Source organism: Lepisosteus platostomus, chromosome 14 (genome assembly GCF_059453375.1).
Source record: "Lepisosteus platostomus isolate fLepPlt1 chromosome 14, fLepPlt1.hap1, whole genome shotgun sequence".
Lineage (NCBI taxonomy): Eukaryota > Metazoa > Chordata > Actinopteri > Semionotiformes > Lepisosteidae > Lepisosteus > Lepisosteus platostomus.
Window position 1 is genome coordinate 17,642,543 of NC_142624.1, and position 13,866 is coordinate 17,656,408.

The 13,866-nt window shown below is 38.3% G+C and overlaps 2 protein-coding genes across 4 annotated transcripts in view; one reads left to right on the top strand and one right to left on the bottom strand.

The window, feature by feature from the left end:
* LOC148648916 (thioredoxin domain-containing protein 6-like) overlaps positions 1 to 2,578 on the bottom strand; it is a 36,217-nt gene extending 33,639 nt beyond the window's left edge. For 2 of the 3 annotated variants that reach the window (XM_088607304.1, XM_088607302.1), the window contains exons 1-4: positions 2,157 to 2,298; positions 1,988 to 2,031; positions 1,511 to 1,568; positions 648 to 751 (exon numbers count right to left, since the gene is read on the bottom strand). In XM_088607304.1, the coding sequence (XP_088463430.1) occupies positions 648 to 751; positions 1,511 to 1,568; positions 1,988 to 2,020 (195 nt within the window). In that variant the 5' untranslated portion in view covers positions 2,021 to 2,031; positions 2,157 to 2,298. The other variant, XM_088607303.1, reaches the window with a different exon arrangement.
* A 90-nt stretch (positions 2,579 to 2,668) lies between these two features.
* vps8 (VPS8 subunit of CORVET complex) overlaps positions 2,669 to 13,866 on the top strand; it is a 387,878-nt gene continuing 376,680 nt past the window's right edge. The window contains exons 1-7 of the mRNA XM_088607294.1: positions 2,669 to 2,855; positions 6,494 to 6,562; positions 6,690 to 6,820; positions 7,360 to 7,456; positions 10,698 to 10,730; positions 10,969 to 11,023; positions 12,293 to 12,417. Coding sequence (XP_088463420.1) covers positions 2,784 to 2,855; positions 6,494 to 6,562; positions 6,690 to 6,820; positions 7,360 to 7,456; positions 10,698 to 10,730; positions 10,969 to 11,023; positions 12,293 to 12,417 — 582 coding nt within the window. The 5' untranslated portion in view covers positions 2,669 to 2,783. The remainder of the gene's footprint in view (positions 2,856 to 6,493; positions 6,563 to 6,689; positions 6,821 to 7,359; positions 7,457 to 10,697; positions 10,731 to 10,968; positions 11,024 to 12,292; positions 12,418 to 13,866) is intronic.

The following is a 13,866-nucleotide window of genomic DNA, read 5'->3' on the forward strand; positions in this document are numbered from 1 at the left end:
ATTAGGAGGCCATTATTGGTAAGGGCCAATGGGAAATTTTGAGCTACTGCACAGATATAGCATTTTATTTGTAAATTAAGTACAATAGTTACATTTTGCTTTCAAAAACATCCTCACTTTGAAAGATATAGCTGGTTAAATTATCATTAGATATCCTAATTTAAATAAATATATATTTAAATATACATATCTCAAGATAATGGATTCTTCAGAGTATATAATGAAAATAAGAAACGTGGAATGCTTTGGGGATATCCTGAAATGATTTCTGGATATACTAAAATACACATTTACATACGAAACATTTTGGAAAATGAAAATTCTGATGTGTCTTGTCTGCAACTGCCAATTAAATATTTCTAGTTGATTAAAAATACTTGCTCTCATTTAAACGTTATATAGAGGACTTCATTTCAGTTAAGGATGGTTATTCTTCTAACTTTTGATTATTTAATGCTATTATTATATATAATACAGTATATTTATTAATTATATATATTATATCATATTAATATATTTATACATTATATATTGCTATTATTATACAGTAACATTAAGATATTATCAGGAAAAGGTACCTTACTTCAAACAAACAAAAAAGAAAAAAAGAAAAACTGAAGGACAATGTGTTCTTTACTTGGACTTACCGTGGCAAAATGCAAGAGTTCGTCTCCCAGTTCATTTTTAATTTTCCGGAAGAGGCTGACAACAGCTCGGCAGGGCCCGCACCAAAGCTGATAAACGTCCACCGCTGTGGGAAAAGGAGTGAGAGTGTGGAGGAAGCACTGAGGAGGAATACACTGCAGCTTCAGCATTGGCAGTGCTCCTTTATAATGCACATCCTGCCTGTCTGCAGTCGCTAAATAAGCTTCCTTTATAATTAACTTCATGCCACCATTAATAAAAAATACAAAAAATAATCATTTTTCTTTTCAGTTTCTTTGTTTTTGTGACTTGCCCCCCAGACTGTGTGGTTGGATTTGCAGACTCAGACTCTGCTGTCGACTGAAAGTATCTTATACTGTAGCTGTATTTTTAACCTCAGCAAAACTAAAGTAAAACTATGCACTGTGTTTTGTAATTAAAAGCAGATTTTTTTTCTTATCATTCTTTAACTAGGTTCCATTGGCCTGTTTTCCCTTGTGGGCTAAACAGTGAAAAACAATTGCACATCTAAGTAATTTAACACAGAATAGGCTGTTTGTCCACTGGCAAAACATGGATTAGTGTCAATAATTTTCTGTCCTAGTCTCTTTTAATACAGAGGAACAACTTGTTTTCCTTTTTAAATATTAACAGATATTATTTGCTAGATGCCAAAAACTATTTTTAACATATCCATATCTACAATACAGTAAGTAATAGGCAAATAAATAACATTATTGGGATATTAAACCTGCCAGCAGCTCCAGTCACTTATCTGCCATCCTTTACATCAAAAACAATAGTGCTTTATTGAATTTCATTTAAGTCATGCCAGCTAGAATAAAACTACTACTTTTGTATTTACCAATCAACCCTTTCATTGCAAGCATTTCGTCCCATTGTTCCTGGTTGGTAATGGCCATCTAAAAAAACAATCAACAAAAAACAATTGATACCAGTCTTATGACTCATTTTACTTTGATGATACACAACGTCCCTGTATTACAGATTCTCTAAAAATCATAATGATTTTTGTGTTCAACACAAGAATGTTTTCAAGACTGGAATCTCCTGTATAAAGATTTAGCCCCCCGATATTGTTGTTCGATTTTCCTAGACAAGTGGCCTATCGTTAACGTTTAAGACAGATTGATAATAAAAACAATAATTAAGGGAAAACAGTTGCACTTGAGAAGTTCTAAAAATTGTAAACATATTTATGAAAAAAATGAAAAAATTAGCAGCTGTCTGTTTATTTTCGGCCTTTAAAAACAATTCTACGGCACTGATACTAGAATAGAATACTATGGGTTCTTTATTACTGTATAAAAATAATACATACCTGCAGCGCCAACTCTTTCTTTTTTCCAGCCATAGCTAAATGTTCTATTTAATGCAACAAAATCAAACAAACCAAAAGTTACTAGGTAGTACCCAAAATATACAGTATAAACATATATATAAAAGTCAAAGCGTAAAATCATTTGAAAGTGTTATTAGAATGTTCATACTTGCAATGCAATATGACTTTTCTTCGGTATGCAGAATTATAAAAACATTCTAAATTAATGTAGAAAACGTATTTTTTTCTTTCTACGAGATTTAATTAAACCCTTTTAAATGCTGTCAAAAAGATCTTTGCATTGCTTAGAAACATACAGTATTTAGCGTTTCCCGTTGCTAAGCAGTTCACATCATGTGACCAGAAGTCGCTGTAGTGTAACCTGTTTCGCGAAGTAAATAAAGTGGTTGGTGCATGCATTCAGGGAAGAGAAATAATTGGACGAGTCTGTAAAAAGTCCTCCACACTATATGGTAAAAGGGAAAACAATGTTATTTCAATGCCTGGACAAAAATAAAACCTTAAAAGGTTAAGTTAAAATAAATATTCAATTTTTATGTGGGAGTGTGTTGAAGACATTTGAGAGATTTGTATATTTAATAAATACACCCAAAACGCCATATCATTTTCTTCTGCGCAGTGTTTACCAGTGAAACCATGACGTATCCCACAAAACGGATGTCGTCACATCCGATTGTAGTATCAGGATGTCTCAGTGGCTGTAGCAGCTTAATACTAAGACTTCTGGCATATTTATTTTATTCTGCTGTGTGTATATATTTCTCCTTGGGTAAAGATGTCGGAATCACCTGAAACACAGAGCCTGGTTTCTGCGTCCTCACAGCTGAATTTGATGGACATTGATGCGGTTAGTATTTTGTGTTAAGACGATGTTATGAGTATGCGGCGTTTTTACTACAAATTGCTGGTAATGATAGCTGATCAGATGCATTTTGTGTTTATAGTGCAGGTCTATGGCATGTGACATATTCTGCAAGCAGTGGACAGACCCATAAGAGTGAATTCGAGGCTTTGTTCCAAAATTTATTGAAGCTGTGTTCCTGCAGAACTTAAAATTATGAGATACTACTGTGATTTATGCATTTTAATTTAATTGTTGTTGTTCAGAACCTGTTCAGGCTATCGTGGATATACACTAAGCTGGCACTTATCGTATTCTGTAACTGTCTTTGATTCGTTGTACCTGTCCATGTCAGTCTGTTGTACTGCTCCTACATACAGTATAACTCAATGTTACAGGAGTTAAAATTCAACGCAACAAATACTGTAATTCTTTCCATTGTTGTAATCACAATGTATCGTGGAAGAATACTGATTTCTGTGATCATGCTTGAAACTGTCACATTATGTCTGCAGCTTTTTTGATAATGGTCTGCTTTGCATGTTTTACTTATTCTTAAACATTTGCTGGATAGGGTTGAAATTTACAGCTAAAGTTACAGGAAGTTACAGCTAAAAGTATGGCACTACATGATTTGTACAATTTGCCTCCTCCACCAAAAACAGCAACTTACAAAAACATTTGTAATTTTATTTTTAACAAAACAAATTATCTTCCCATAAAAAAATGATTTTTCAGTTGGTGTCACTACAACTTTATAGTCTTGTTGACCTGACTTTTCCTCACAACACACCTAGGAGCAATTTTAAGGTGTCAAAGTGTTACAAGTTGTTTATTGTTCTCTTTCAATATGGACTGCAATCCACGACTGACTCGACTCGCAATTTAGATTTTAAAGATAGATAGATAGATAGATACTTTATTGATCCCGTGAGGGAAATTGCAGTGCAACAGCAGCTTAACACACACAACACAGCCACAGTGTAACGAATTATATACTAATAGTACAATACATACAATACAATACAAGAGTTACTCACAGTCCGGACACACAAGAGGAAACTAGAACAGAACAGTACACAGAAAATCGTATCACACGTATGAATATAAATATAGATGTAACCATAGATATAAATATAAATATAAATATAAATGTATTGCACAGGTCCCTGGCATATATTGCACAAAAGTGGTTGTAAACGGGAAAAAGAAAAAGAAAAAGAAAAAGAAAAAGAAAGAGAACAGATGTAGCAGTATATGTGTATATGCGTTTAGTCCAGAAACAGGTCACTGTCGCTGTTGCCTCTGCCAAGACGCAAGGTGGATGCGTTGTACAGTCTTATGGCAGACGGCAAGAATGACCTCCTGTAGCGCTCCCTGTCGCACCGTGGGTGAATCAGTCTATTGCTGAACGTGCTCTTCATTCCTGCAAGCCTGTCATAGAGGGGATGGGAGAAGTTGTCCATGATGGCCTCCAGTTTGGACATCATTCTCCTCTCAGCCACTACCTCCAAGGGGTCCAGGTCAGACCCAATGACAGAGCTCGCTCTCCTGATGAGCTTGTTCAGCCTTTTGGAATCTACTGCTCTAATCCCAGAGCCCCAGCACACCACTGCGTAGAAAATGGCACTCGCTACCACCGACTGATAAAACATGTGTAGCATCTTACTACACACATTGAAGGACCTGAGCCTCCTCAAGAAGTAAAGTCGGCTCTGTCCGTTCTTATAGATGGCCTCGATGTTCTTAGACCATTCCAGTCTATCGTCGATGTGCACTCCCAGGTACTTGTACGAGTCCACCATCTCCACGCCACTCCCATGGATGTAGACAGGAGTAGGTTTGACCTTTTTCCTCCTGAAATCTACCACCAGTTCCTTTGTCTTTGTAACATTCAGTTCCAAGTGGTTCACCCCACACCACTCCACAAAGCTGCTGACCAGTCCTCTGTACTCCTCCTCCTGCTCACCCTTGATACATCCAACAATCGCAGAGTCATCTGAGAACTTTTGCAGGTGGCATGACTTTGAGTTGTACTTAAAGTCCGAAGTATAGAGGGTGAAGAGGAATGGAGAAAGAACTGTCCCTTGAGGTGCCCCTGTGTTACTCACTACCAGTTCAGACACGCAGTTCTGAAGTCTCACAGACTGTGGTCTGCCCGTCAGGTAGTCAGTGATCCACGAGGTCATGGAGGCATCGACTTGCATCTCCTCCAGCTTCCTCCTTAGAAGTAAGGGCTGGATGGTATTGAAGGCACTGGAGAAGTCGAAAAACATGATCCTTACAGTGTTGCCAGCCCTGTCCAGGTGTGAGTAGGCCCTTTGCAGCATGTAGATGATCGCATCCTCCACACCAACACTGGGCTGGTAGGCAAACTGTAGGGTGTCCAGTGATGAGCTGACCATGGGTCTCAGGTGGGATAAGACCAGTCTCTCCAGTGTCTTCATGATGTGAGAAGTCAGTGCAACTGGTCTGTAGTCGTTGAGGACAGAGGGGCGCCCTTTCTTTGGTACCGGGACCAGGCATGATGTCTTCCAGAGCACCGGGACTCTCTCCAAGCGCAGGCTCAGGTTGAACAGTCGCTGGAGCACTCCGCTCAGCTGATCAGCACAGGCCCTCAGAACTCTGGGACAGATGTTATCTGGTCCTGTGGCCTTACCCCCGTGCAGCCTCTTCAGCTCCTTCTTCACCTGGTCAGCTGTGATGGTCAGCCTGGCCCGGGGGATGATGCTCATAGTGCTTTCAGTGCCGGAGGTGTTAATGGCGGAGGTGTTGGAGAGTGGCAGCTGTGGGGGATGTGTGGGTGAGCAGCCGTCGGGGGTTGTAGCTGTAGGCGGCCATGTTTGTGGGGGGATGGAGGAGGTGTTGGGCAGTTGCAGCTGTGAAGGGTTAGGGAGCGTGTGGCTGTGGGGGGATGGGTGTTGCGCCACAGAGGACCCAGAATCAAACCTGTTAAAGAACTGGTTCAACTTGTTGGCCATCTCCAGGTTCCCTTCTGTTGCAACCCCAGCCTGTTTGAAGCCAGTGATCTCTCTCATGCTGCTCCATACATCTCTCACCCTATTCCTTTGCAGCTTGTCCTCTACCTTCCTCCTGTAGGCATCCTTGCTCTCTCTTAACTTCTGCTTTAGCTCCCTCTGTACACGCTTGACCTCTTCCTTATCTCCCCTCCTAAAGGCTCTCTTCTTGTCATTCAGAAGAGCCTTCAGGTCGCTGGTGATCCAGGGTTTGTTATTTGAAAAGCAGTGTACGTCTTTGGTGGGGATGGTGTTGTCTACGCAGAAGTTAATATAGTCAGTGACACAGTCCACCATGCTGTCTATGTCCTCCCCATGTGGTTCGCACAGCACATCCCAGTTGGTGGCCTCCAAAGCACCACGTAGATCCTCCATAGCCTCCTGAGACCATCTCCTCACGGTCCTCATGGTCACAGGTTGGCGCTGGACAATAGGCTTGTATAGTGGTGTAAGCAAGACAAGGTTGTGATCTGATCTGCCAAGGGGGGGAAGGGCTGTGGAACTATATGCATCCTTAGCATTGGCATATAATAAGTCCAGTGTTTTGTTTTCCCTGGTCGGGCACTTAACAAACTGGTGAGACTATTAAAGAGACTATAGTGATGTTTTTATATCATTGCCTTTCAGATTGATGACAAAGAATATGACATCCCTCAAGTTGATACCCCTCCCACTCTGGAAAGTATATTAAATGAGGTATGATTTGCTTATCTTGTAGGTGCCACATTATGCTTTAAGCCACATACCTGTAGGTTTTGGTGCTAGTGTCTAAAAAGCAATGGACTTCTTGTTTGAGCCATTTGCTCTGTCAATTATTTTTCAGCCTGAAGATGAGGATGAACCTTTCATCCTGGAAGACACCTCCTTGATGAATACTGAGAACATAGATGCTCATTCCTGCGAAACGTCCTCTCTTGCCAGCTCAGATAGTGGGGACCGCACACATCTAAAAAGGTACAGCGCTGTACAGATATGCTCAGACAGATATGGCAGAATATAAAACCATAACAATAAGGCAGTCAACAAATAAGGTTTCATTCTTAATACATATCATACAGAAGGATCTGTAAAATCGTTCTTAGTTTTTAAGTTTGTTAATCTTTTGTAGTTTTATTTGTTTTAAAAAGTATGTCATTGCAAGGAAGCTGTGGGGTAAAATGTATGTAGTTGGGTCCTTTCATTTATTGTCAAAGTGTGGTCCTTCTTCACTTTAAAAAAACACTTATTGCTTGCTTTCTGGAGTTTATATTGAGAACAATCAGTTGCTTTTATGAAATAATATTGGATGTTGTCTCACACAAGTTTTCTCACAACAGCAGCTTTATTCTCCACAGATTCGTTTGAACAATAATATATGGTGAGCTGGTTACTTTTTAACAAGATGAACATAGGGGAGAATGTGAAGATCATAGAATATATCACTTTATAGTATTAGATAATGCAGAAATCTGTGTCTGCTGTGCATAATAATTCTCCTCTCTGATGTTTTTCAGAAAGAAGAAGTTAGCTGAAAGCAACATCGCGGTCCATGGCTCAGTTCTGCGTCGTGGCACGTTGAAGGGAATCTCTGCACAAATGGTGTCTGCTGCTGTGAGTTTCTGGGCTTGTCAACTTGCCCAGCAGGGGATTTCCTATCCCATTTCCTCATACATTCATAGTGTGTGATTTTTGTTTCAATACGGGTAGATATAGCCAATTCAAAATCCTGAGGAAAGCTAGTGTAAATGTATGCTTTAGGGCAGGCATATACAACCCGGCTCCTGCAGAGCCTGGATTCATCAGCTTCTGTAGGTAACCATCAACTTATAAAGACCTGCAACATTTTAATTGTGATCAGTTGTAAATGGTTTGTTAAATTAATTAATTTTCAGATTCATTTATAACATAAATTGTTAGCCCTTGTGGACCAGAGTTCTGTTATTTGAGGACATTACATTATGCTTAATTGATCAATAACATACCAGTGTTTCTGGTTTGTACAAACAGGTCATTAAGGATAACTCATACCTTGCCTTTAGCCCGTACAATTAAGCAATGTTCTTTCTTTCCAAAAATGTATTACAGGAGATCAATTTGCAGATGAACTGTTACTGTGACACATTGTAGCAATCCATCTGTTTGTGGAGAAGGAATTTGGATACTTATGTGCATCCACTAGTTAATCTGCAACCTAATTATGTAGTGTAAAAAGTTCAGAATCCTAGGATAACTGAACTAAAGTAAAAAAAAATCCTCCTGGCCTAGCTGGATCAGGTTTTCAAAGTCATGAGCAACACCAATAATTGCTTTTCCATCCTTTTTGACTTTCAAGTGTAAAATCTTATTTTGAATGTTTGTACTGTATGTAGTCAGGTCTGCCCAGGTTTCTTTACCTAGTTTACCAAGTCTGGGACTGACCCCAGGGAGCCGGTGTGCAGCAATGTTAGCCACTGCACCACTATGCCATGCGGTTTTTGTTTTTGTCCAATACCTGAATAGAATAAAATTAGAGAAAAACCAATAAATAAAAGATAATCTTGTTCTTAGAATATATATTGATGTTTCAAACAAGCACAATTCCCATGTACTGTAGGAGCATCAGTACAACATTAAAGCAGCCATCGATACACAGTTTCAGAAAACTTACATTTCTTTATTAACATCTTGATACTGACTTTTAACCTTTTGCTACTGCCTATGTTTCTAGTCTGTTTGCTGCTTATTCCTATTTTATGCACCATATTTTAACTTCTTTCTTTTACAGTTCTTTGAAAGTATTTGCTTCATTGCAGATTTCCAGAATTTTTCCTTATCTTCTCCACTGAATGTTTTGAGAAACATGTTTGTCCTAGTTTTAAATAACAGGTATCTTAGCAAACTAATAACAGCAAAATCTGGTGCTTGTTTAATTTATTTTATACACAAAGCTATCCAGCTATGCCCTCTAGTTCAGTCATTCTAATTCAGTTCAGTTTATTTGTCATATGTACAAGTGCAATAAAGTGCTTATTAAAGGGTATAACTAGGGCCAGCTGTGTAAATACTTTATTAAACAGTCAGGGCTGTTTCCATGTTCAATATAAAACTCACACATTTAGCTTTTATCATCACATTGAAGTGTTTACCACATGGAATCTAGTGGTACATTATGTCCTGCTCAAAAGATATTTTTGAAGACCTCAGAAAAAAAGTAATTGGTGCTTATCAATCAGGAAAGTTGCAAAACCACTTCTAAAGCTCTCGCTGCAAGAATGCAGCACAAAATTGTCTGGGAAGCTACAAAGAAAACCCAGATCTTCAGACTGAGAGGCCTGCAGGGTTCTGGAGGCCTCTCTCACCTCAGCTAGAGTCAGTGTTCATGACTCCACCATCAGAAAAGCACTGGGTAAAAATGGGATTCATGGGGGAGGAGCAAGGCAAAAACCATTGCTTGCCAAGTAGAACATTGATGCTTATCTCAGGTTTACCAAAATGTACCTGAATGACCCTAAACACTTTTGGAAGAATGTTCTGTGCACAGACAGGTCAAAAGCGGAACTTTTCAGACTGCTTGGGTGCTGTTATGTCTGGCAAAAACCAAACACTGCTGGTTCACAATAAGAACCTCATTCCAACTGTCAAATATGGTGGTGGTGGTGTCATGGTTTGGGGATGCTTGGCTGCATCAAAGATCTGGACAACTTGCTGTTATAGAAGGATGCATGAGTTCTGCTTTGTATCAGAGAATTCTAAAGGAGAATATCAGGCCATCAGTCCATCAGCTTAAGCTGAAGTGCGATTGAGTCATGCAGTAAGACAGTGATCCCAAACTCCCAAAGCAAGTCAACATGACTAAAGTTGCTCTGAAATGAGCAGTTCATGCTAAATAACCCTAAAATGTTACTGAGGTGAAGCAGAGTTTTCCCTGGAGGAAAGGACCAAAATTTCTACAAAGTGATGTGAGAAACTGATCACCAATTACAGGAAGCATTTGGTAACAATTATTGCAGCTAAAGGTGGTGCAGCCAGTTACAAGGGGAAGTTAACTTTTTCACACGGGACATTGGGTGTTTGATGACTTTGTTTATGAAATAAATGAACAGGCACCCACCTTTGGTGTTATTTGTTCACTCAGAATCCATTTGTATATTGCTAAGACCCACATGAAGCTATGATAACATTCAGGACCGAAAATATGGAAAAATTCAGAAAATCTGAAAAGGGGTGAATACATTTTCACAGAACTGTACTTAATGGTGTACATTTTTCCTGTTATGTATTTTGTTTAAAGTTTCTAAATGAAACGTTAGCTAAATACAATAAAATACAATAATTTGTGTTTTTGTGGTGTTCTACTATATTTATTCCCACTTATCAAGAGTCACAGTCATTTCATTAGTTGTTAAATTTCTATGATCAGGAATCCTGACAGATTTTATTTGAAGTGGTGCTGCAGGCTATTCAAAACAATATATTTATAAACAAAAATATGCTTTATGTATTTGTATTCCCAGCTTTGAAATATAGCCCTCATGTTTAATCAATATTAAACCTTCTGATATTGTGTGAAAAAAGGTGTAATCAACACTGGTCCTCATCAACACATACTGTTAAGTACTGTTATGACATCATGTTATGTCAGAATGGGCATTAAAAGATGGTTGCAAAAATCAGGTTTCTCCCATGTGGATGTATTTAATGTTATATTGTTATAGATTTTGGATATCAGGATGCAAAAGCTTTTGATATGTAGGGGAAGCATTGTTAGAGAGAGAGCATTTTTAAATTCTACCCCAAAACTGCTGGTTGTAAATTGTTAGCATCTAAGTCGGTACAGAGTCTAATGTTGGTGATAAAATGTTTGTTTTCACAGGATAAAGTGGATGCTGGTTTGCCAACAGCAATAGTAAGTAATGGGCTTCTTTCTCTAGTGATGATTTTGTATGGAACAGGTGACCTTGTACTTCCAGTCTGCAAGCAACCAAGTAAATCGTAATTGATTTTAGGAGGACAGGGTACAGGCAAAAAAGAGTGATGAATTAATCACACAGTGACTGAGAACTAAGGCAAAAAACAAATTTGATATTGGTTCTTGTGCAATTTGATTTTTCATTATGTTCAGCATTTATGTTATTAATTTCCAGACAGTATCTAATGTAATAGCTGTGGGGACATCACATGGACTCGCCCTTGTGTTCGGTAAGTACAAACCGGAATGTGTACCTGGTTTGATTTATTATGGGTGAGAGAAAAACTTAGCTTGTCTTGCTTATAAATCAAAACAGTTTATATCACCGCAGTTCAATGAGGCTGCTGCTGTTTATTATGAATAATACAGCAAGCATTCTAGACACCTGAAGTTTCTTCATGAGAGAACAGCATGTAGTACAGTGCATAAATATGAATTAGACAGCAAACCAAGGAACATCACAACAGCCGGATTCTATCCACTTGAGATTTTGGTTTTGCCAATTTGATTAGATCCACACCATTTGTTTGAGAGTACAATGTAATCTTCATATTACTGTCAACCTTTAAACCCATTTTAATGTATTTGCTTTCACATAACATGTTCAGTGTGAGTTATATTGTTATAAGTAAATTTCATGCGGATATTTTTGTCTTTGCTTACTAACTGCTTTCCCCTGGCTTTTATGGAATAAACAGGAAAAGGTATAGTAGATTGCTGGATATTTTTCCTTTGTCACCTGCCATTTTTTCAATTTATGTAGTTGGTGATAATGAAAACAAAAAGGAAGCATCATCAGCTAAAAGCACCAAGCATTACTTCAATACTATATATACATTAGCATATCAGTGTCAGTTGCCTTACAGTTTGACTCAGTTTGATTGTTTCCTTTTCATGTTTGTTTAAGAAATAAGGATACACTTTTTTCAGCTTTCACAATAACAATAGGTTCACCTTTAAATGATGGCATTTTAAAATCTTCCTTTATGTGTGATATTTTGAGTATGGTCAAGGTGAGCAAGTGGATAATTCCTTTATGGTAGATGGATGCTCTGATGGTTAAATTATTTATTGGGACAGTTAAAAAATGATCATCAATGAATTTCCAACGAAGAAAGTGAATACAAGACACTTCAACCTTCATCAGATTTAATATATTTGGATCAATAACTAACCTATGATGTCTGCAGATTAAACTGGGACTTGATATTGTATTTTTTATTTGCTTTACTGTTTTTATTAGCTTTGGGGTTTGGATGAAAAGAGTGAACCTATTTTTTCCTGGTATTTGAAAATAGCTGTGAGCAGAATTGGGTCAAACTCTGGCTTCCCACTAAAAGTGTTTGGAGGATATTTAGAACTCAGTGCCTGTTGGATGGACTTTTTTCTGTTTTTTTATTTAGTAAAATTTTATCACACAAATAGCTGTGCATGCTGGTTCAGGACCCCACTTGTCCTCCATGCCATTTTCTGAGATGGTTTATCTCTGTCTTTCCTAGACCCCAATCAAGCTCTACGTCTGTGTCTGGGCAGCACAGCAGTTGGGTCACAGTATGGCGCTGTCTCGGCTCTCAGCATCAATCACGACTGCACCAGGCTGCTCTGTGGCTTTGCCAAAGGACAGGTAAGCAGCAAAGGCCATCTGCATTTACTGGCATACCACCACCACCCACCAAACCCACAGATCTCAGAATGACACAAATCTGAAAACAGTTAATAGTGAGACAGCAGTTGCACTGAGCATGAACTCATTCTTAGCACATGGGAAAAAACAGTGAGCAATACAGTAGCAAATGGGTACAGTGAGTACCACTGTAGTGCAGATCTTCCAGTCCTGACCAAATGAATGATTAGCCATATTTTATAATGGAAAAAGATGGAAAAGGTCCTGGAAAACAGGATTTTTAGGACTTCATTCTTGTTTTACTTATCTAAAATAATTTTTGAGATGTGCTCATTTGAAGTGCTTATATTTAAGCATTGTTGTACTAACACAGGTTTTTTGAAGTTATTGATACACCCATGCGACAGACATAATAATCTTGGTGTCATTTTAAATTGCATTTTTTCCATGCCCCAATATAAAAATGTTTGAAGTTTGATAAGTGTCTTTCATATTTAAAAATATGAATATTATTCTTTCAAAAAGACCATCTTGGTATGCTTTTATTTATCAGCGTGATATGCTACAGACATTAAAGTTTGAGCACGGAAAATTAGAACCCCTGATAGTTTAAGTGATAGGAACTATGCGACAGATGAGATATAAAAGGGGTAGAATTTGCAATTAAAAAAGTTTCTCTATACTAATTAGGAATGAAATATGCTGGATGGCATTTTTTAGTCATATTGTCTTTGTTTTTCTGAGGCTGCAGAATCATATTCTCATTGTTTGTGAGGCTTGACCCATTTCACCCTCTGGCATGAATTACGTGCTTTAAGTATTGTTAGAATGTCCAAGAAAAACATCAATTTTAGGATATAAATGTGAATGAGCAGGTCAGATATGTTGTGTAAAACCTCCAGCCAGGTCATCATTTCCCACTCTACTCTATTGTGACAAAGCACTTGATGTCTTTAGAGCATTGGCCACGCAGTGAAAGACAGATTTTTATTACAAGTTATTTGAAAATTAATGTAATAATCATAATAATAATAAACTTTATTTTATATAGCACCTTGAAAGGTGCCTTTCTCAAAGTACAGATAAAATACAATTACAATATACAGAGGAGACCGTGGATGGTGGTACTAAGAAGAGCAGAGGGGTGAAGAATGGAACAAGTTAAGTAAAGGCTCTTCTAAAGAAGGTTTTGAGTCTGGATTGGAAGGAGTTTAGAGAAGGTGACTCTCTGATATCCTTGTGCAGAGTTCCAGAGCTTGGGGGCATAACAGGAGAAGGCCCCGTCACCCATCCAATGTAGACGGGCTTGGGGGACAGTTAGGAGACCAGAATTAGAAGAGCGAAGGTTGCGAGGTGGGGAGTAGGGCGATAATAGTTCACAAAGGTACTGAGGTGCCAAGCCATGCAGAGGTGAGCATGAGGATTTTAAAGTCCACACGGAATTTGACA